Source organism: Rhinolophus ferrumequinum, chromosome 10 (genome assembly GCF_004115265.2).
Source record: "Rhinolophus ferrumequinum isolate MPI-CBG mRhiFer1 chromosome 10, mRhiFer1_v1.p, whole genome shotgun sequence".
Classification (NCBI taxonomy): domain Eukaryota; kingdom Metazoa; phylum Chordata; class Mammalia; order Chiroptera; family Rhinolophidae; genus Rhinolophus; species Rhinolophus ferrumequinum.
In genome coordinates this window covers 72,127,678-72,151,381 of record NC_046293.1, presented here as the reverse complement: position 1 = coordinate 72,151,381, position 23,704 = coordinate 72,127,678, and the positions used below count along the sequence as shown (strand labels likewise).

Genomic DNA, 23,704 nt, shown 5'->3' with positions numbered 1-23,704 from the left:
TTTTCCTATATCTTATTTGGAGAAATGTCTATTGAGGTCCCTTGCTCATTTTTCAATTGGGTTATTTTTTTTGGCTATTGAGTTCTATGAGTTCTTTATATATTTTAAATATTAACCCCTTATTAGGTATATGGTTTGCAAATATTTTTTCCCATTCCATAGGCTATCTTTTCACTTTGCTGATATTCTTTGCTGTGCAGAAGCTTTTTACTTTGATGTAGTACTATTTGTTTACTTATTATTTTGTTGCTTGTGCTTTAGGTATCATATCCAAAAAATCATTACCAAAATCCATGTCAAGCAGCTTTATTCCTATGTATCTTCTAGGAGTTTCATGGTTTCAGGTCTTACATTTAAGTCTTTAATTCATTTTGACTTAATTTTTGTGAGTAGTATAAGACATGGTTCCAGTTTTATTTTATTACATGTGGATATCCAGTTATGCCAGTACCATTTATTGAAGCGGTTGTCTTTAATCTATTGAGTATTCTTGGCTTCCTTGTCAAATATTAGTTGACCATATATGCTTGGGTTAATTTCTGAGCTCTCCATTCTGTTCCATTGGTCTATGTGCCTTTTTTTTTTCTTTCCTTTTTTTTATGCCAGTACAATAAGCTTTGTGGAATAGCTTGAAATCAGGAAGTGTGATGCCTCCTGCTTCATTCTTCTTTCTCAGGATTTCTTTGGCTATTTGAGGTCCTTTGTGGTTCCACATAAATTTTAGGTGTGTTTTTTCCTACTTCTGTAAAAACTACCATTGGAATCTTGCATTGAATCTATAAATCACTTTTGGCAACATCGATATTTTAACAAAATTAATTCTTTCAATCCATGAAAACAGTATACCTTTCCACTTATTTGTATCTTCTTTGATTTCTTTCATCATCTTGTAGTTTTCAGAGCAGAGAACTTTCATCTTTATAGTTAAATTTGTTGGTAAGTATTTGATTTTTAAAAATTAAAGTTTATTGGGGTGACCATTGTTAGTAAAGTTACATAAATTTCAGGTGTACAGTTCTGTAATACATCATCTATATATCATGTTGTGTGTTCACCACCCAGGTCAGCTCTCTTTCCATCACCACATACTGATCCCCTTTACCCTCATTTACCATACGCCTCCCCCCTTACCCGCTGTATTTGATTGGTTTTGATGTTATTATAAACGGGATTGATTTCTCCCTTTTTCAGAAAAATTCATTGTTAGTGTATAGAAATGATACAGATTTTTCTATGTTAATTTTGTATCCTGCTAATCAACTGAATTCATTGATTAGATCTAACAGTTGTTTGGGTGAGTCGTTAGGATTTTGTATATATAAAATCATGTCATCTGCAAATAGAGATAATTTTACTTCTTCCTTTCCAATTTTGATATCTTTTATTTCTTTTTATTGCTTGTTTGCTCTAGGACTTCTGGTACTTTGTTGAACAGGAATAGTGAGAATGGACACCCTGTCTTGTTCCTGATTTTAGAGAAAAAGCTTTCGGCCTTTCACCATTGAGTACGATGTAAGCTGTGAACTTGTCATATATGGCCTTTATTCTGTTGAGATATGTTCCTTATATGCCTAATTTATGAAGAGTTTTTATCATGCTGAATTTTCTCAAATGCTTTTTCTGCATCTATTGAGATGATCATATAATTCTTTTCTTTCACTCTGTTAATGTGTTGCATTACATGATTGATTTACATATGCTGAACTATTCTTGCATTCCAGGAATAAATCCCACTTGATCATGGTGAATGATCCTATTAATGTGCTCCTGAATTGGGTTTGCCTTCTTTTCTAGCAGTGGCCTTTTCTGGTTTTGCTATCAGGATAATGCTGCCATTGTGAAATCAGTTTGGGGGTATTTCCTCCTCTTTGATTTTTGGAAGAAATTGAGAAAGATTGTTGCTAATTTGTTTTTGCTTATTTGTTTTTAAGAGCTTTTTAAAATTTCTTCAATTATAGTTGGCATTCAATATTATTTTATATTAGTTTCAGGTGTATACCGTGTAGTGGTTAGACATTAATTTGTCTTTGAATGTTCGGTAAAGTTCACCAGTAAAGTCATTTGGTCCTGGGCTTTTCTTCATTAGGAGATGTTTGATTACTGATTCAGTCTACTAGTAGTTGTTCTGCTCAGTCTTGGTCAGTTTTATGTTTCTTCCTGATTCAGTCTTAGTAAATTTTATATTTCTAAGAATCTTTCCATTCATTCTATGTTGTCCAGTTTGTTGGCATATCGTTTTCTATACCATTAAGAACTTTTTGTTCATTAAGCTACATGTCTGTTTTATCTCAATAATCCAATGGATTTTAGTTGCTTTGGGAGTCATGTTTATTTCTGGAAATTTGCAGGCCTGAAGTTTCTGAGAGACTGGGTCAGTTTAGATTATCTAATCAGGTAATCTTTGGAAAAATATCATGACTCAGTATCATGTGCATTCCCTCAAGGGACTGTTTATAGCACATGTAGTTTTCTAAGAGAAACTTGTGTTGAATTGATTGAGAATATAATGAATAATTACAGGTAAAGTCTAGTGTTAGGCATCAACTATTTCCTCTTTAGGATTTTTTTTTCTAATTTTACTCAGAATCTATGAAATAACTACCTCAGTTTTATAGCATTTTATGCCTGTTTAATAACTGAGAGTGTTCAAGCTGATTATTATGTTACATGAGACCTTAGTTGATGGTAAAATGGAATATTGTTCAATTCCTAAGGTTCCTAAGCAGAAATCTTATAGAAATATGATATTGGTAATTGCTGCTCCCAGAATTCCTGCCAGGAATATTCTAATTATACCTAAATCTCTATTACTGCAATGTTTCAGTCAATTCCTACGTAATTATTAAGACCCAGACCAAGTATTGCCTTTTTATAAAGCTCTGATTCTTCCAGAAAGAGTTCTTCTTCTCTCTTGTGTCTATAGCACTTTGTACAGATCTCTTTATACTCTAATACTTCCTAAATAGATATCTAAGAGAAATCATACAATAGGGACTCTGTCATTTTTCTTCTGTACATTCCCAATGCTTGTGAAGTATCTGGTAACTGAATGGTATTGAATAACAGTTTTATTCAAATTCGTGAAACAGGGTTTAGTCATCTACCAGATTGTAGTTTTAGTCAAAAAGATGGATACATTTCCACATACAATATGGAAGTTTTACACAATCTTAAAACTTAATTGCTTAAGACACCTACGAAGTAATAGCAGCAGTTGTAGGCGTTTGCGACTTACCTTACTTGACTTGTGGTCCACATTGAAAGTGGCAATGGCGTCCTCTGTTTTTTTCCTCCCAGATTTGGTTATTACATACTCAGCAAGTTTGTTGGCTAAATAGGTCTTTCCAGTACCAGTAGGTCCTGAGAGTATAATTCTGTGATGCTCCATCAATAAGTTAAAGTACCTTTGGGTAATTGGTTTAGGAATCAGTGTATCAAAAACAAAACTGTCCAAACTGTTTTCTTCTACCCCTGAAGGAAGAAATAAAAGGAATAGCCTGCCTTATTGTTCTACACAAGCTAGAATTTAAAATATAGTGTCAACCGACAACAAAGCTTTGGTGGTTGTAAGGAATGCAGTCCTTACAAAATACTTTCCTTGCTATTTCTATCCCACAAATATGTGCTGCTATTTTAAGACAGAAAACATCAGTAGTAAGACAGAGTGAACATCCAAACAAAAGCAAACCATTTCCTTTTGTTCAGGCTCCCTTCCATTGTATACTTCAGATTTCCTACTTCAGTTTCCAGAGAGAAATGGAAGCATTAATATAAATTCTAACATAAAATCTCATTCTCTTTGAAGGTGGTAGTTTTGTTAAGAATAAATGTAAAGATTAAAATATAAAATACGTGTACACGCTCACACCTATGTTTTTCCCTCTTTCTTCCTGTTTCTCCTTCTCTTTATTTCTGTCTAGCTCTCATTACACATCCCAGCTATATAACCACTTTAGCTTTTGAAGAATGTAAATTGTGATATTTGGTAAGGAATTAAGAAGGAAAGCAACAATATCTCCTTTTACTTACCCAGCAACCTTCATCATAAAAATCAAATATTGACACATTCCTCTATTAACCCATAGTTTATAAAGGTATGTTCTGATTCTTTAACATGTATGAACAAGGAATTATGGAGACAAGTATACATTAGATACTCTATTTGCCTAAAATTAATCACATCATTCAAAGCCAAAAAAAACAGAATTTCTCATTCCTGATTCTTAATTTCCATTCTCTATCCCCAGTGGGTATTTATTGGGTACACATATTTTAAAAAACGGTGATGAATATATTACTTTGGAATATACAATACATTTTTTGAATCCTGATGAATATATTACTTTGAAATATACAACACATTTTTTGAATCCTCCCTAAATGAAAAATGATAATGGAGGAAACCTAGATATTTAAAATTTCCTAAATCATATTCCTTCTGCGTGATCTTTAGAAAATTTTCAAAATTACATTCTAAGTTTCACACCCCCAAACCCAAAGAATTTTATTTACTTGGAGTTTGATATTTAAGTAGGATTTTGTGTTTTAAATATAAATACGGCTCACTTAATATCAAAACGATCAAAGTAGTTAACAGAGTTTTCAAATATGAAAATTTGAATGGAAACCGCAAAAAAAAAAAAAAAAGAAAAAAGAAATGTTGTTTAAAAAATACAGTTGTGTCTTTCTTATCATTTTTAATTTTACCTTTCAGGTTCACAGTGATGACGTTATTATCTCCAACAAGATATCCACAAGGCAGCAGTTCAGGCACTTCTAGGCTATGAGATCTAATTAAATCTCCTATGCAGTAGCTAGCAATGCAGTCAGAGCTCAGACCAAGGCTACTGGATGTATCAATTCGGAACACATATTCCTAAAATGGTATACACAAAAAAAGGACAGTCAAAACAGAGGGTCAACTCATCTACAGACAATGCAAAACTCATGGGGATGTGAAGCGAGCTGTCAGGAATTTTAGAAAAGGATAATATAAGAACTACTACTATCAAACAGCACAAAGAGAGCAAGCTTTCCTTGATATTTGAATGAAGGAGAGGAAAAGCATATATCTACGCTATCAAAGCTAAGGGAAGTACCTAAAATGAAACACATTTAAAAATTAATATCAGGATATCTTACACAACTTACCTTAAAGAGACGCCTAATTACACCATCTAAGACATCCCACTTGGTTTTTCCACTAACACCAATGGATCCTATCAAATATGCCTGAGAATTCTGATCCTAAGTGAAAACAAAATAAAACAAGATAAAAACCCAACTATGTGTCTTATTACTACATTTTCTACTAAAACATTTTAACGTAGTGATGATTAAGACTAAAATATTGATTAAGCCTATAGGTTTTATAGCCACTGATACACACAGAGGATTATATAAAACATACCCACCCCCAAAAAATAACTAATCAAAAAAATTAAGTAGCTATAACAGCAATAACAACAAGAAAGAAAGAGATTAGATGAAATGGTATGGTCAAGGAAAACCGATTCATGACCTGTTCAGTAGAAAGGAGAGAATCGTCTTAATGCAGTGGGTGCATTCCTGAAGAGAAGTTGCTTAGTAGGAAGGAAGTGCTGAGAGAGATGGAATAGATCTGTATCATACGGGTCCTAGAACTTCATCTTACTGTTTTTGTGATCTTAGCTTTGTTAAGTCCAAAACTGCGGGGTTTTTTTGTTTTGTTTTGTTTTTTATTAACTTAGATTAGCTCTAAAATCCATTCCAACTTTAAAAATAAGTCATCCATGGTAGTATGGCATTCACATATTTACAAAACAGGTCACATTTTGAATTTATCAGAAAATTCACTATTTACCAAGGACTTTCCAGGTGATGTACAGGACTCATTTTAGAAAGCAAAGAATCCCTTTGCAATACAAATAATAGTCCCAAATTTATCTCTTTTGTAGGATGGGATTTTGAAAAATTTCTACATACATTGGAAAAGTAAAGGATTCAAGATTTTTACTGGGGACTCTTTTTTATGACAACTGGAAATGGTTATGTGAAATAGTGATCATGATACAAGTAGATATAATTTGATAGTTGACATATTACAATCCTGGTTCTAGTCACCAACTGCATAGTACTTAAGAGGTGGCTGAGTAATAACTGAGTCAGGTATTAGAAGACAGACACGGATTCTACAAAACACAACATCTACAACCTAATTAATACATGTGACCTTGGGTAAGACACATTTACCCAAGAGACTCAGAGCCTCAATTTCTTCATCAGTAACATTTAACACTGGAAGAGTAAATGATGGCCAGCAGTATTTAGATATAAGCTGATTAGAAGCCAATACCTTTTACACAAAAAGTGAAGAAATTCACAGCAAAACCCTTGTGATTCTTTTCTTTTTACTACTGTTATAGACTGAATGTTTGTGTCCCCCAATATTCATATGTTACAGCCATGACCCCCAATGTGGTGGCAATTGGAAATGGAGCACTTAGGAGGTAATTAGAGTTAGATCAGGCCATTAGAGAGGGCTTCTCATGACTGGAATAGTGGTCTTATAAATAGAGGAAGAGAGAGTACACACACTGAGGAACGACCATGTGCAGACATAGCTAGAAGGTTGCAGTCTGCAATTCAAGGAGAGGGCCCTCATCAGGAACCAGATCAGCGGGTGCTTTGATCTTGGACTTGAGAACTGTGAGGAAATAGATTTCTCTTGTTGAAGCCACCTAATTTATGGTATTTTGTTATGGCAACCCATGAAGACTAAGACAACTACTTTCAGTGTTCAAAGACATTGTCTTTTAGAATTATTTTGAAAATGAAAACTTGTTTTCCAATGTTATTGTAACTCAGTCAAAATAGACACTCATACAAGGCTTCATAAGCTAGAAGCAGCTGTTTTAAATTAGAGATAGTTTAAGCTTCACTGAAACTATTGTAGTCTTTCACATAAAGGTCCACTTGGGGAAATCAGGTACAAATCTGTAGCTCAAGTGGGAAATTTATGGCACTGGAATTCTGGGAATATTTGCTCAGTTGAAAAAGTCACAAGTGCTATCTCACTTTTCATACTGAAATACTTCAATTATTTTAAAATTCTGAACTATGTTTGTTGTTGTTGTTTTTTATGTTTGGCAGAAAAAAATCTGGATACTTACAAATTTATATTCTTAGTCACCCAATGACAAATGTAGCTTGAAATGTTATTTTTTGTTTTACGAAAGGGCTAGAGTCAGAATGACATTGCCAATTTGAAGGCAATATTTGATCCCAGAAAAATTAAAATACTTGCCTTGTCAGCTAAGGCCTTGCTTGAAAATGACCCATATAAATAACATCAATGGAATTTTTCATACTGAGTTCCGTAGAATATGTCTTTCCTGTGTCTAAAATATTTAGATAGTTTATAGTCTCCTCTTTGTACAAAGACCAAATTGACAGCTCTAGCAACATGTTACTACACATCATAAATGTCACCTGTATTCTACAAGTGACACATTTTAGACAAGATGTTTATGTTAAAGAAAGCAAGGTGTTTGTGTAAGTTCTAGAAATGAGGGTGACTGACAACCAATGTTTTCAGTGAATGACCATGACGTTCTGAGACATATTTCTACCTATATGATGATGCCATTTCTTTTGAATCCCTAACTTGCAAGCTTTTCTAACATATTAAGCTAATGCCAAGACAAGCACTACTGATAGTATATTTATCAGGACAAATATTCAAATATAAACTGCATTTGATTCATGGTTATTCTCAGCCTTTAGTAAGATTAAAGAAATACCTTTGCTTGACCATAGCCCTTGCTTATGGAGACTATAATTTTCACGCTGCGTCCATCTTTATGTCCAGTTGCCTCACCAGCGTCATCCAGCAAAATATCTGCCAAATTTTCAAAAAAGCACACAAACACACACATAAGAGTCACATTTGCTAAGATTTGTTCATTGTCATTGTTTTCTCCCTCATACTTTTATAACTTTCAGTGGGAATATTTAGCTTTTCTGCTTTCTGTTCCAGCCTAACTGGTTTTAAAAACCTCAGCTTTCAAGAAGATGAATTACCGTGGTTGGGTGAAAGCTTCAGTCTAAGAACTTATTTCTGCTTCCAAAGATCTTCACCTAAGTGTTGGGTCCTTGCCTTTAGATGAGGAAATAAGGGGTTTCCTTTTCTATTACACACTGGTCTGAGTAATACCTGAGTAATATTCAGTTACCATTATAACCCTGACAAACTGAAAAGCAATCTGATTTTTCTATCCAATCTAAACTATCCAAGCTCAATACCTATGTAATTTATGAATGCAAAGGTGCTGAAATTGACTGTCAACTGAAATTATTTTCAAGCATTTGGCACATATTCAGCCATATCCCTGCTTACCTTATATCTAGAATTACTATACTGTTATTCAATTTCAACCATGGTATTATACTTCCCTACAGAAGTATATTAATTATCGCTCTTCCCTACCCTTTACAGTTTCAAAACCAAAATAGTATTTCCAGTAATCAGCTAAGAGCTACAGAAGCATGATAAAGCTAGCTAACCTTTAAAGCACCAGCCTTTAAATGTGATTAAAGATTAATTTTCAAAATATATTACATGAGATTAATGTCCAATTTGGAACATTGTTAAGGCAAACTATCCCCATACATGTTTTCCTTTGGCAATGATGTTATTATAGAGGCATATTTAATATGAAGATAGTGTTCTGGAGACAAAGGAAACTCAGTTACGTGCTAAAGAGCCCATGTGCCTGGTGACAGGAGGACCCCACTGTTAAATTTACAATAACAAGGGAGGTGACTGTCTCATCGTAGAAACAATATAATCAAATGGCTTCTGAAATGGAATGGTTCCATTATCTTAATAAATAGGAACATTTGATTTCTCAAAGGAAGGAGTACAACAATGCCTGAAGACCATCATACTCAAAAAACAACATTTAGAGCTTGAGAAATATGGAGATTTTTGCTAGAAATTTTTAAATCACTAAAGACGATCTCCCCTACTGCAATTTAATTATTTTACCAGATTAACAACCTCACAGTCTCTCACTTTTTGCCCATCCCACTCAAAAATAAAACTCTTCCTTAAGTGTCATCCTAATTTTCTTGTTCCTTTCCTCAGAAATTTAGAGTGGTTTACTGTCAGGTGTTCCCATCTAAATTTCTTGTAGTTCAAGACCAAATTACTTCTTTAGTACTTTGCTCAATTTTTCATAAAGGTTGATATTCAAAAATATTTATTAAGCATAAAAGCTCTCAGAAACTGTTCTGGGTCTTGGAAATGAATACCAAGGTGAGAAGGAAAATTAATTCCCTGCTCTTTTGGAGTACACATTCTCACCAAGGTAATTTCAGAATGTGTAAAGTACGAGAAACAAAAGGCACAGGTCAGTGAAAGAGAGTAACTGAAGGGATCCTGCTCTAGTCAGATAGGTCATCCTGGAAGGCTTCCTGGAGGAAGTGGTGTCTAGAGCTAAGACCAGGAGGCTGAGAAGTGCTTTGCAAATGAAGACCTAGGAAAAAAGGGCCAGTGAACAAAAACAAATGCAAAAGCCTTGAGGAAAGAGCTAGATATGTTTAAGGAACCGATGGCTATTTGGGGTGGCAGGAGTGTGGAGACCAGTGGGAGAGTGGGGAGTGGTATGAAATGACGTTGAGGTGGGTCCACAACAAGGAGTTCAGTCTGACTTCTGATCCACTTATCTGCTCGAGTTTACCTTAGAAGATGTTATTCTTTTCATGTCATGCTTACTCTTAAAAGCTATGCTTAAAATATGGAGTTTCTCCTGAGAGCAGTGGGGTTAATATTTGCTAACAAATGAGTGAGTATCTTTGGCTCTCACATATGTGGCTACTTAAAGCAAAATGAATAGAGCCATCAAAAAGTCATGCACTGGATTCACCCAGACTAGAGTTCGAATATTAGCTCTGCCACTTACTAGTTGCATGATCTTGAACAAATTATTAGAGTCACTTTCCTAAGTCTTGGCTTCCTTATCTGTAAAATGGGGCTCAAACAGCATCTGCTTCATAGGATTACTGAAAACATAAAAGATAATGCTTTTAAAGCACTCTATCCTCAGTGTTCAGTAAATTTAGCTGGTCTAACCATTATTCCTTTTCTCCAAGTGTTTATTCTAACTCCTTCTGACAAGTCGGAGAAGCATATCATGACTCACTCTGGGGCTCCCCCATTCCCGTATATGACAGGCTGATTACCTGAAGAAACAACTCCAAGGAAAAATGAAAAACAACAAGCCTCAGGTAAGGGTTCTCTGTGGTTATTTACGGAAAATAAGTCACGATCCTCTGTAAACATTCTGAGGGAAGCATAAACACATCTGCCATTCTGGTTACAACCAAGTGAAATTCTGACACACACACAAAAAGAGTCTTTTCAAACTGTCTTTACTGGATGTGTGTAACCTGCAGTTATATTTCAGGAACTGGACATTTGTGAATTATCCTCTCTCATGCCTACGTCTTTCTTTTTAAAAGAAAAAAAATAATTGTGAACCCTAGAATGTATTTCCGTTAAAAGCCTTAGCATAAAGCAATTGTTCATTTCTAGTTTTGAACTCACTAAGCAAGACTAAACGCATTGAAAACAGTATCCTACTTATGTGATTAATTCTTTTTGTTAGTTAAGATGCAAGTATCACTATTAAAAAATAATTAAGGAAATAAAACAGGACAAAAAAAGAATGAAATGGGTAATTAAAAAATACATTAAAAATTAATCCCCCCACCAAATTGCCCCAAATTATGAATCTTGGCCATCAGTGTGCTCAGTCCTATGAACAAATAAATTGTAAATTTGATTTCTTTAATTTTACATTTATCTGTATGAGTTCTAGTCTTTCCTAGACATGAATTTTAGTTTCCTTTTTATATGGCTGTCCTTTCTAAATGCCCTTCAGCATTAACCTTGCATCCTTCAAACCTACTCATATTTCCATAGGATAAAACAAAATCCTGTAAGAGGCAGTGAAATCTTGTCATTAAGCCATAAGATACCAACCCTAGTCTTTGCTTTGGGGTCAAGTACCGGGACACAGACAGGCACTGAGTGGCAGTAGGTATCAATCCTATTTCACTTCTCTGTCAGGTTCATCACAGACAAGCCAACATATACGTAGGCTATTTCTCAGGACTCTCAGATTCTATACATTTGAAGTGTCTGCTATTTCTATTTAAGCATCTTTTGAAGAGTGTGGGTGAACCTTACAGACAATTTAAACATTCAAGTTCGTTTAACGATGACATTTCTGTTTTTTCATGGCTACCAATATTGGTTTTACATGATGCTTATTCTCAGAATTCATTTTCATTCCCTAATCCCCACAAAATGTTGTAAATATTGTTTTCCTAAATTTCAGGGAGTTCCTCCTTGCCTTTTAGTTTCCATTTGCTTTTTTATAAGAAGAAAGAAGATATACATTTAGGCCATTCATTTTGTATTATGAGGGGCAGATCTAATAGAATTTTTAAAAGTCTGACTTTTTTAGAAGCAAGATATGTGATTAAATAAAAATGTCATCAATATTAGGATGCTGTGTCTGTTTCTCTTCTTCTTCGTTTTTGTCCTCATCTTCCTCTATATTTTAGTGCAATTTAAAACCAACTGTGTAGTTCTACCATAAAATCCAGTTACCCAGGAACATGTATATTATTGGTTGTCAAGCGTCCTCTGCTGGTTGTGCTTTGCAATTACCACAGATCCACATGTAAATCTTTCCTCAACTAAATCACACATGCATAACCTAATGCAATGACATAGGAGCAGTTATACTTTATAAGTGAATAGTTCATCAGATATTAAGGCATTATGTCATATTATTCTCCTTGCAATTGAATAAAACTGTACCCTTGTTCCATCACTAGTACCACTGAATCCAGTGTGTTCTTTCTGTTTGTTGAAAACTTTAAATAGAGTTGCAGACTAGGTGATTCGCATCGTTATGTTCTTGCTGGGCAACATCATGCAGGATCATCTAGTCAAATTTAGGAATAGGTCCTGAAACACGTGTACATGGGCTTTGGACACTTAAAACACTATAACACTGCATGAGGTTATTAGTATTATATTCCTGAGCATTGAAGAGCATCACTGAGACTAATATTTCTTTATCCTATTTGTAATCATGGAGGAAGGTACTTCTCAAAAAATAGTATGAAAACCATATCTCTAAGTCTTACACTCTTTCCCAGAGAATGTGTCTTCAAAATTATAACGAAGTAGACTACATTTACAAGAGGAAAATAGGACTGTTTTTGAGAATTACAGCGTTGACATTTAAAGAGGGTATGAGTGAGAGAAGTGGTCGGTAAGGTTCTCCAAATGTCAGGTCCCCCACACCCCTCGCCCCGCCCGCTCGTTAAACGTCACAGGCATGCTTTGATTCAGGCAGGTGTGTGCACACAATCACCTGAGGTAACAGACTCTGTGATGTTCAGATTGTTTAGAGAAAGTCCTAAAGACTGTCGTGAAGATGAGGAGGAAGTGCTACTTGAGGACTCTGATGGTGGCCGAGCAGGCTTAGCTGTGTTACCAGTTTCTGCCTTCAACCGGTCATTTTCAGCCTTCAGGATTTCAATTTCATTCTGTCGTGAAGATGGGAAATATGAAAAGAAACGGAACAGGTTTGATTGAGAAAAATGGTATCAACTCTTTTATCAGAGTTAGTTTGTTTATTAAATAAAGCATGTGGTGATATGTTCAATAATCAAATATAAATTATGAAAACTGATTTCCTTCCAAAGAAGGAAAAGTAACCTTTTCTCTGTCTCTCACATACATAGACATTCACGTATTCACAGATATAGACACTAGAATTTTAATAACTATTTTTTGAATGCATTATATATTTGAGGAGTTTGCCAGGATGTGGCCTCATTTGAGTTAAGAATAATAGGACTGAAGACTCCATAACATTTCTCATTTTAAAAGTATTGTTAAACTCTCATAGCGAATGATGACATTTGTAATACTCTGAATTCATGGAAAGTAGAAAAATCAGAGCAAAACAGTATACATAAGGTGATTTACAATTACTTCAGGATCTTAGTTAACATCTGAAAAAGTTTCTGTTCCTTCAAAATGGGGCACTCAGCACTTAGAAATAACAAAAGCTTTTTGATGAATCTATACAGTGGTGGATGAATCTGCTTAGCAATAAGCTTTTCTTATTTCAGTCATCTGTGGTACCAGTGATGACTGGTTTACAATAATAAAATGAAAACTGAGTCTGAGCACAGACTGTTTCTGAATTTAGCCTTCTGATGCTTCCGAAAAACACAAAAGCTTTTCTTTTACAGATGGCATTCTATGCCCCTTTTCCTTTCCTATTTAGAAAGCTTGAATTGTATTTCCATAGTTTTCTCATTATGTTTGTTTTTCAATAGTAAATAGGTAAAGGTATTTGAAAGTCAGATTTCGAAAAGACATGGGGAAAAAAAAGCCATCATAAAGGTAAATCATGGAAAAGTGAAGAAGCAAGGACTGTAGTTGTTGCTCTAAAATATTTAGCTCTCAGGTAAATCCAATCACAAGAACAAGTGTCTCGAATGGTCTTGATGTACAACTTGCCAGTGTGCAGCACCGTTTCCAACGCTGGATTTCTCCATTCGGTATTAAGAAATAAGTTGCAAAGACTGAATAAACAGAGGACCTTTCCCCAAAGGGATTAGGGTGAGATTTGTATTTTAATAACGAAGAGAAGAAAATAAGCAGCATTTTAAATTGCTCCAGTGTGTTTCCTTGAAGGTGCTTCAACACTGACCTGCATCCGGTTCATGGCTTCCCTGATCTGATCGAGATGATGAGCAGAGCTGAGGGCCTCCAGCCGAATGTCAGTTAATTTTAATTCCTTTTCTCTGAGCTCACTCTTCAGCTGCAGAATTATCTCAGCCTCAGCTTCCGTGCATTCACAGATCCTGAAGAAGGAAACAAACACTAAATCAATGGTTGGAGGAAGCCACAGGATTAGGAAAAGCAATGCTTCTTTCAAAAGCTGAACTCTAATATTATCCAGCAGGTACAGAAATTATTTGTTGCTGGTAAAACCTAGAGAAAAGGAGAAAGAGTTTCACAAACTGTAATACAGTCACAGGCTCAAAACTGAAAATAGTAGCTTTCTTTTCCTTTAATCTTTCCTTCCTATTTTCTGAAGTATAAAAACAATTAATTATTAGTGGATATAAAGTGGATCCTCAAAATTCCCCTGCTCCTGATATTGATGGGGCTGGAGAGTCATAGTGTTACTACATATCCATCTCCCATTTTTCAAGGGACTTAAATCTCTATTTGCAATATATGAAATATTCTTTTTTTAAAGCAAAGTTGTGTCCTTAAAATGTTGATTTCTTGTTTTATAAAACTGTGCAAACAACAACCTTATTTGCCACAATACCATCTTCCAGTTACCATGAAAATTCAATCTAAATATTGCAGAAAATAAATCAGAGAAATTCGTTTTGGACATTTAAATAAAATGGATGAGTGTTATATAATCCTCTTGCTAGGCTCAGCTGATTTAGGGAATCACAGCTAATGAGGCTAAATCACAGTTTTCAACCCATAAAAGCAGGTTCATTGAGGGCTCCTTGAAAGTCATATACATTATATCCTTATTGTTTTGTTGTTGTTTTGTGGACAGCTTTGTAGGAAATATGTCAAAAGAATTTGCTGCATATTAACTAATATCGTTTCCATTTAAAATGTGAGGACTATTTCGCTGGTCACAAAACAGCAGTCCTATGCTCTCCCTTCCTGCATGAGTCATGAAATGATACAGGATGTACAAGTGTCTTACATGGTGTTTAGTGGTCCTGTTCTATATGACAGTTCTAGGCTAGTCATTACCATGCGTACACAAGGAAATCTGCTTTAAATAGTATAGAAAACAATGAGACTCATCAGAGCACATGTTTCTATATTCTAAATTTTTATTTTTTTCTCGCAACATCAAAGAGCGGGCAACGATAAAAATGTTATTCTAGATTATCTAATACAATTAAAGAAACATGGATTGTAGTTTGGCTTTAACACACCAGATGTCATTTACTTCAAAAACAGAAAGACAGAGGAGGTTTTTTTTTTCGTTTTTGAAATGCATGCGAGGGATTTTAGAAAAAGCAGAAGCGAACACTGCCTAGGTTAGAAGCTGGATCTTTGCAGGTTTCATGCATCACACTCCATTTTACCGGGATCTATGCTTGTAGATCACAGGGCCATTTTGCCGTTTCTTTGGTGGCCAGACAAGAGGTGACCTGCATTTAAGGCACAGTTAGATACGTGGACAAATGCATGTGAAAAGAAGTGAGAACAATAACTTAGAAAAGCGGAGAATCAGATCAGATTCTAACACATGAGAAAATGAAAGTGAAACAAACGCTGCCTGACAGTCTACGAAGGATCTGAAAATGAGTCCTAAGCCGATGGTGCTGCAGTTGTGCAAGCACAACCTGGTAACCTTTGGAACACACGCCTGGGATTGGCCTGCACGTGAGCACCGTGCAGGGGGAGGGACTTACGCTGAGGCTGACTGTGAAGGCTTCATGGAAGTTGGCCCACAGTCACCGGCATTATGCGGCAACTTGGGGGACGCGGGAAGGGATGCGTCAGTAAGCTCTTCAATGTCCGAATGTGAGGAAGGAGGCTTGGTGGACTTTTTCTTCCCAAAGGCTTGTTTGAATGAGCTTCTCAGCTGAAAGAAGGACAGACATTACCTTTCTTGTCTATTTGCACTGGGAGAATTTTGCATAGGGGCGTTAGTTTGCAGGTGCCATCCTAGCCACTGCCTGGGGTCAGTATGTATAAGCAGAGTATTAACAGTTGCAGCACGGTATCTCTAAAAAAATGATACCGTGTTTTGTGTTTTTGTTTTATTCTTGTATTAATCCAGCACAGCGCAAACATGGAAGGCTTTTTAAATAGTGCAGGGTCAAGGGCATGGCTGTCAGAGCACTCATTTAAAACTAAGTACCTTGAAGGGATCTCATTCCCGACACTTTTCTCTTCAAGGCAATTTGTTTTAAATGGCCACTTTAGCGCTACAGTCAAGTCACGTCCTGCTGACAGTACAAACTTAAATAGCAAAATGAAATCAAATTCGCCTAACACTACATTAATTGTGATTTTTCCATTCAAATTTTCAGTTCCCATACTGTTCAAAACCAGAATTGGTATCCCCTACAGCTCTATTCAGAAAGTGGTTTTTACTTCTTCTCTTTAAAATTTGAGATTAAAATGAAAAAGGCACAAAGGAAAGACATACAAGGTAATCTGTTTTTAAAAGGTATAAAAGCCTACTGCCAAAATGAATAGCATTCATGCCAAGGTAGGGTGTTTTTATAGATGCATGCCAAACTGTCCACAGTTTATATTCACCTCACTTCCTCTAGAGTTCACCTTGCAGAAACATGAAAGAGTGTGCAATTACAAATCAAGGGAATGAAGGCTGATCAGTACTTTAAAATATTACCTGCATACACATTTTTTAAAACAAGAAAGATAGTTCTTTCATTATTTATAGAGGCACTCTCGTAGAATCCTGATAGTTATGTTTTGGATTCCAACAAGATTTGTACTTATTTAAAATCTATCTTTGTTTCACGGTATTAAAAGAAATCATCTACTTCACTGTTTTTGTTTTTGTTGTTGTTTTTTTTTTTTTTAATTTTGCAGTGATAGCACCTTCCCCTCAGTTTTTTAGCAATTGCTTAATATTATACAATATATTTCTAGCAAACTTAAAGCATAGTTCTGTTACAGTGCATTTCTATATTTCTGCTGTATTCTCTTGGTAGAAAACAACAACAACAATACAAAGCAGACATTAATGTGGTTGATTTCTTACAAGGCAAAACTGTATGTACGCTGTAAGATCTATTGAGGTGAGGGGTGGGGAGGCTTTCAAGCTCTCTTCTTTCCCTTTCCCAACTCTGTTTCTTCTCCTCTTCCTCCATCATCATCATCGTCACTACCACTATCACACCATCACCATCATTATGTCACCACCATTATCATCATCACCATTGTCATGGCATCATCGCTTTCTTCTTTCCTCTGCACCATAAACGCCTGCTCTAAGTCATTCATTTATAGATGGCATCTTCCTGTTCTTTACAAAACCTCTACAAAGTCAATATTAGCGATTTTTACAGATGAGAAAATTTAGGCTCCACCCAAAGGTGAACTAGCCTGCCTAAGATCCAAGTAGTAAGTGGCAGAGCTGGGATTCAAACCCAGGCTCAGGTCCAACTCTAGAACATACGCTCTTCAGCACCATGCCACCCTAATTTTGGCAATGAGTGCAGCATGTGAGGTGCCAATCACTTGACTGAGACTCTGTAAACAGCAGCAGCTCTCTACAGCCCCAAGGGAAAACAGTCTGACTCACTGCGCCATAACAAGCTTCAGCATTAGATGAATGACGATGGCTTACCCAGTTTTTCTTCTTCTTTTTCTTGGAGTCAGCATCATTACCACTGCCGATGCTGGAGTGGCTTGTGGCACTGTTGATACTAGAAACACTTTCAGAGGAATGTTGTCTTCTGATGCGGAGATCTAGCAACAGACAGAGTATCACATTTGCTCATAAAGACTTTCAATCTGAACAAATAACACTTTGAGGCTTTCTGAGAAGAAGTCCTAAAATAAAAGTCAACATGGCTTTGTACAGATCATTTCACTGCAGCTTTGGTTTTACAAGTTTAATAACGTACAACCATATTTGCTTTAATTAACTGGGTTATCTGCATTAAGATGCAATGGGAATCTCACATGAGTCTCTAGGTTTAATGAGTTCTGAGCTTTGTCCAAAAATGAAATGTTATGCTAGTAATTTCTACTGAATACCTGGATCAAGCTGCACTTCCAAAATGATATATTTCAAATGATTAGTTCCATGGAGTCAATGGAAACTCATAATAGCATGAGAATTAATTGTCTTTTTAATATCTGTGCTGTGAATAAAGTTACCGAAGCCAAATACATTAACTTTCCATTTCATAGAACCCTACCATGTTAGAGCCAAAACAAACTTTGAAAGTCATATAAGTACTTCATCTCACAATGAGGAATTGAAGTGCAAAGAAGTTAAGTGATGTGACCAAGGTCAAAGAGCCAATGAGGGGAAAATCCTTAAGAGAGAGAGTTTGGGTAGACTGGGTTTGCACATTAAACAGAAAACATATTTAAGACTGTGCAATTCTTCCATCACACCCCTAATTCCTTGGAACAGTAATAACAGTAACAATAACAACAGGTAATAATAAAGCTAGCTCTTATTATGTGTTTACTCTGCCCTGGGAATATCTAATTTTAATCTTAAAGTAAACCACTGAAATGAGTTTTATTATTCAATGTAATTTGTCCATAGTTACACAGATGGAAACCAGTGGAACTAACCAGAGACCTGGACTGATGCTAAAGCTACGTGCTAAACTGCCATGTCTATGGTTTCTCTCTGTTTCTAAAAAGCATATGGTGCTGCTCCAGTTACATGTATAGAAGAGGATGACGTTTTATATTTAGTCACTTTTTGAATATATTCACTTACTCCATACAATCAACTTATAAGATTTACTTATGGTTATTAAAACTGAAATTGTATCTACTCACAGTGAACTGATGTTAAGTATTAGTGGAGACACTAATAGCTTATAAAATTGTTTTTAAGGTCAAATCTACTTTTAGGCTATTTCAATTACTACATGTAATTAGCATCAATGTAGACTGGCCAAGCAAAAAAAAAATCTCGGTGGAACTTATAAGCTGTCAAAAATTACTACATAGCTTTCAAATAGTTTCCATAGAAATAATAGTATAAAATCAAAGCTTTCCAGTTGACTGAATTATTTATCAGTAAAATGACCCATGGCAATGAAACTGTAACTGGCTACTTTCAAAACATATAATGAGTATACAGGGAGGTATGTAATATGTGTACACATATCTCCATCCTTACACTCACATATGTACGTGCATAACAATAAGCGCTTTAATTTTTTCCATTAAGATATTAACATGCGGACAAATTTTATAGGAAGGAAAAAATAAAGCTATGTTTTCAGAATCCCTAGAGTTTAGTCTCTTAAAATACTTTTTAAAATAATGACAAGAACATTCGTTGTTTTTGCATGCCAAAATCATTACCAATCCCAAAAGCTAAATCAAGATTCAAGATATATATATATATATAGCTTTGATTCAACAGTAAAGGAGCATAAGTATCAATCAACTAATATAGAAATTATATCAATAATCAACAGAAAAATATGTGTAGGTATTTACTGTGTTTTAAATTTCTGCTGCAGTTGGTTATAAGCTTTTCTGAACAAGATGTAGTATTTGCTAGTTTTTCCCTAATGATTGACTTTCACAAATAGAGCAGATATATTAAGTGTTAAAGTATTCCAGAGTTTTCATTATATCCAAAATTCATAAATTGTCTTTGACTTTGACTAATCCTCAATTTTAAAAAGATAGGTTAAATACAATATTGCCATGGGGATATGAAAGACAGTTTGTGGAATATAATCAATATTGTTATAAAGATTTTATAGGGTGTCAGATGGGCACATGTCTTATTCGGGAGACCACTTCATGGATGGTGTAGATGCTTGACCACCGCACTGTACACCTGAAACTGAATGATATTGTATGTCGACTATAATTTAATATAAATAGTCACAGGATATGGAGTATAGCATAGGGAATGCAGTCAATGGAATTGTAATAGATATATATGATGTCAGAGGGGTAGTAGATTGGGGGAGGGAGGTTATCACTTTGTGAGGGGTGAAATGTCTAACTATTGCACTGTTTTGTACACCTGAAACTAATAAAACAAAGTCTACAAAAAATAAAAAAATAAAATAAAATAGAATGTTAAATCAAAAAAAACCCAAAAAAAATATAGATAAATTCTTGTAATCATAGGTCAAAAGTAGTCCTTGGAGGTATTAGTTCAACTGTGACTGTATTTCCAATAAAGATTAACACAATATTTGAATCAGTACAAGGAACATCATAGAGCTCAGTAAAGAATGGTGGACCAAATGAATACGAACAATGGAGAAGCTTATTTTAAAAGTACATATTTCAGTTGTGTTTGTTCATACGTTCCTTTTGCTCTTCCCACCCTATGTACCACCACTGCCCCAGTTCAAACTATTAATATCACCGTCACTTACCTGCTCTATAATGAGAATAGCTGTCCAACTTACTCACCTCCAAACCGTTCTACAAACATTAGCTAGAGAAATCTTTTTTTTAATTTGTTGTGGTAATATTGGTTAGTAAAATTTTATAGATTTCAAGTGTCAAATATATGGTGATGGAAGGAGAAATCTTTTTAAAAGAAAAGCTCCATCATCACTCCCTAACTTAAGACTTCAATAGATTCCTATTTTAATAAGAATAAAAAACATTTCAACTCCTAAATATGGCCTGAAAGTCCCTCAGTAATATGGTCAGTGTCCATCTCTTCAACCTGGTTCTATTTATTTCACCTGTGCTCATTACCTTCCTTGTATTTGTTCCATAAAGGCATTCATCTATTTTCGGTCTCTAGAGCCTTCTTGAATGCTCCTCTCTCAATATTTACAATATGACTTGATAATTATTCCTGGATGTCCCCTCAAGTGTTGCTATCTCGGAAAGGCCTTTCCTGACTATGCCACCTCTAGTAGGTTCCCTGGTGCCCTCGCTCTCTATGACACTTATTCTTGTCCATTTTAGAATTTATAACTATTTTGGTATGCACATTCAGCCACATCAACGATCATAACAATCATTTATTTTCTGCTCTCCTAGAGACTAAAAACTGATCGAGACAAAAACTGTGTCTATTTTGTTTACCATTTTATATTTAGGGCCTCGTGCAGAGATTACAGCAAGTATTTGTTGAATACATTTATTCTTATTAATCATTCAACACAGCTATGTTTGCCTAACTTTCTTAAAAAATGTTTACTATCGGCAGCGATTTAATACATGTTTTGTTGAATTGTACTTGGTATATCTTAAGGAAAAACTATTGCACGTTTATGCACAGAGGTAGTGACTTAAAAGGCAACAATAGATTTTGAAAAATATAAATAAAGGTTCCAATTACCTTTGCCTTTCAGCCTTATAATAATTATTTTGTTATCAGGTCATAATTGTTATACATAATATACATAAATTACCTTTTGTTGCAGTGGATTGTGAGCCCATGAGTACAGAGCACCCCCTTTTTATATCTTTTTATTTTTTAAACTTTTATTTATTGAAGTGTGTTTTTCCAGGACCCATCAGTTCCAAGTCAAGTAGTTGTTTCAACCTACTTGTAAAGGGCGCAGTTCACAGTGTCCCATGCAGGGATTGAACCAGCAACCTTGTTGTTAAGAGCTCTCTGACCAGCTGAGCTAACCGGCCGCCCCTTTATCTATATCTTTGAATTTCAAGATCGAATAGAGTGCCTAACACATAGCAGGAGCTCAAATAATGTTTGTGAATAAATAAATAAATGTATTCTATTACAGACTGCTATTATTTATCAGACTTTGTAAATGTGATGCACCAATATAAAGTAGAAAATTACGTTAATAAATTGTTTTCTTATTTTGCCATAATTTGATATGTCTATAAATGTGCTGCCTCACTCTAAATATGTATTTTAAGATTATAAGTTAAAACTTTACCTGATGTAAATATTTTAAAGGTTTCAAAAACCAAATTTCAATATTATTTCAGAATACAAATTTACAGCCTATACAATTGCCATATAGCCCATGGAAAGATACATAATAAGCCCAACTGACTGTTTATTTTCTCCATGTTATGTCAATGGTCAATATAATAAGGATCAGTTTGTGTTCACTGACATAATATTGAGTTTTAATATTACAAAAATGCAATCTAAATACCCTATATACGTGCAACTCTTTGTCTTAGTTTTTTAATCTTGTGATTTTTCTTTACTCTTTCTTGACCAATTTGAATGCTAACTGTTATCATTTTCTTTATTTTAGGCTCCTCTCCCACATTTCTGAGCAAAGGAATTCCTGTTTCTTTAATTCTAGTAGATACATTAAGTTACCTGTTGCCTAAGATAAAAGGAATCTGTCCAGAAAGTTTTACTTCAGTGACTTGCACTGTTTTAAAGAAAGGATTAAGCCTTTTTAAATCCCTTCTGGAACTATTTACGACATGAAGCCTTAGAACATAAGCCGCTTTATTATAACACTAAGATAAGCTTTAAACATGCAGTAATTTTCCATGCAGCATATAAATCAACTCCCCCACATGGAAAGTTGTTAAATTGTTAACAGCAGTAGCCCCTGGAGAAATAGTTTGTCCTTCAATTTAAATACAGCTCCCTTTATATAATTGTTTTCCTGAAACTTAAATTCAAATGTATTTTTAAAATAATATTCTTTTCTATAAACTTTGAATATGCTCCTTTTACGTGCAAGGCATCGTCACAGCCGCTAGAATTAAAACCAAACCAAAACAAAACAAAACAAACACCCTACCATAGATCAGGAAAGGCAGAACATTAAATAAATTAAGCCACCAAAGTGTAATGCAAATGTTGACAGGGGAAGTAGTTATTTCCAGAAACATATCACACGGGGACCTAATCCAGCTTGAGGTTAAAGGAGGCATATTTAGGCAACCTCTTGTAAAGTCTCAAAGTTTTTATGCTGAATAAACAGGGTAGAAAGTTCCAAGTAGAATACACAGAATATATAAAGAACTTTTGAAGGCTTGGACGTTCAGGGTAACTGAAATATGAGCTATAAAATGTGACAAAAAAATGCAACATAAAAGGTTTAGCACAGTATCTAGCACATAATTGGAAACCAATAAATATTTCATGAATAAATGAAGCTGACAGACAGAGACTCTTTCAGGTTAAGGAGTTTGTATTTTAATCCTAAAGGCAATATGGGATATCTGTAGATAAATTCTGTTGGACAATTGCTCTAGTTTTCAGTGTAAAGAATGATGTAAAGTGGTATAAAATGAATAATAAGAAGGCTTTAGGAGTTTCTGATCATTGTTCAGGGAAGAGATGAGGGATGTTGATAGTACAATCAGAGAAAAAGTCACAGATTCAAAACATATATAAAGGGTGGAATCAGCAGATCTTGGCAATTTATTGAGGGAGGAGAGGAGGGTTTATAAATAACATTTAGATTTCTGGCTATATGAAATCTAAATGTTGTTTATAAACCCTCCTTTCCATTCACTGAGCCGAGGAAAGGAACACTAAAGACAAATCAGGTCTGAGAGGGAAGATGACAAGGTCAAATTTGGAGATGTTTAAGGTGACAAACAGACATCCAAAGATAACCAAACGAAGTTCCCTCTGGCAGCTGGACATACAGATCTGTAACTCTGTGATGAGCCAGGCATAGAAAAATACGTTTGATAGTTATTGACACAAAAATGATAATTAAAGCTAGAGTAGAAGAATTTGTATAGAATTTTAGATAGAATGAAGAGAATCATAATGCAAAAAAAAAAATCATAATGGAAGAGAGTTTAGGACTGGGTTCTAAGAAATATCAACATTTAACAGATGGATAGGAATACAAAAGAAACCTTGGAACAGATTTCAAAGGAGAAGAAGAAAAAATAAGAATGTGGATGGATGTCATGAACATTAGAAAAAAAAAATGTTTCAAGTAGGAAAAAATAGAC

The 23,704-nt window shown here is 34.9% G+C and overlaps 1 protein-coding gene across 10 annotated transcripts in view; it reads right to left on the bottom strand.

Moving 5' to 3' along the window:
* The window catches only part of NAV3 (neuron navigator 3), a 770,226-nt gene that overhangs the window by 20,800 nt on the left and 725,722 nt on the right, over positions 1-23,704 (bottom strand). For 9 of the 10 annotated variants that reach the window (XM_033117411.1, XM_033117412.1, XM_033117414.1 and 6 more), the window contains 9 exons: positions 17,454-17,575; positions 16,397-16,417; positions 15,541-15,713; positions 13,788-13,941; positions 12,435-12,609; positions 7,782-7,879; positions 5,152-5,247; positions 4,708-4,876; positions 3,236-3,471 (listed from right to left, as the gene is read on the bottom strand). In XM_033117411.1, coding sequence (XP_032973302.1) covers positions 3,236-3,471; positions 4,708-4,876; positions 5,152-5,247; positions 7,782-7,879; positions 12,435-12,609; positions 13,788-13,941; positions 15,541-15,713; positions 16,397-16,417; positions 17,454-17,575 — 1,244 coding nt within the window. The remainder of the gene's footprint in view (positions 1-3,235; positions 3,472-4,707; positions 4,877-5,151; positions 5,248-7,781; positions 7,880-12,434; positions 12,610-13,787; positions 13,942-15,540; positions 15,714-16,396; positions 16,418-17,453; positions 17,576-23,704) is intronic. The other variant, XM_033117408.1, reaches the window with a different exon arrangement.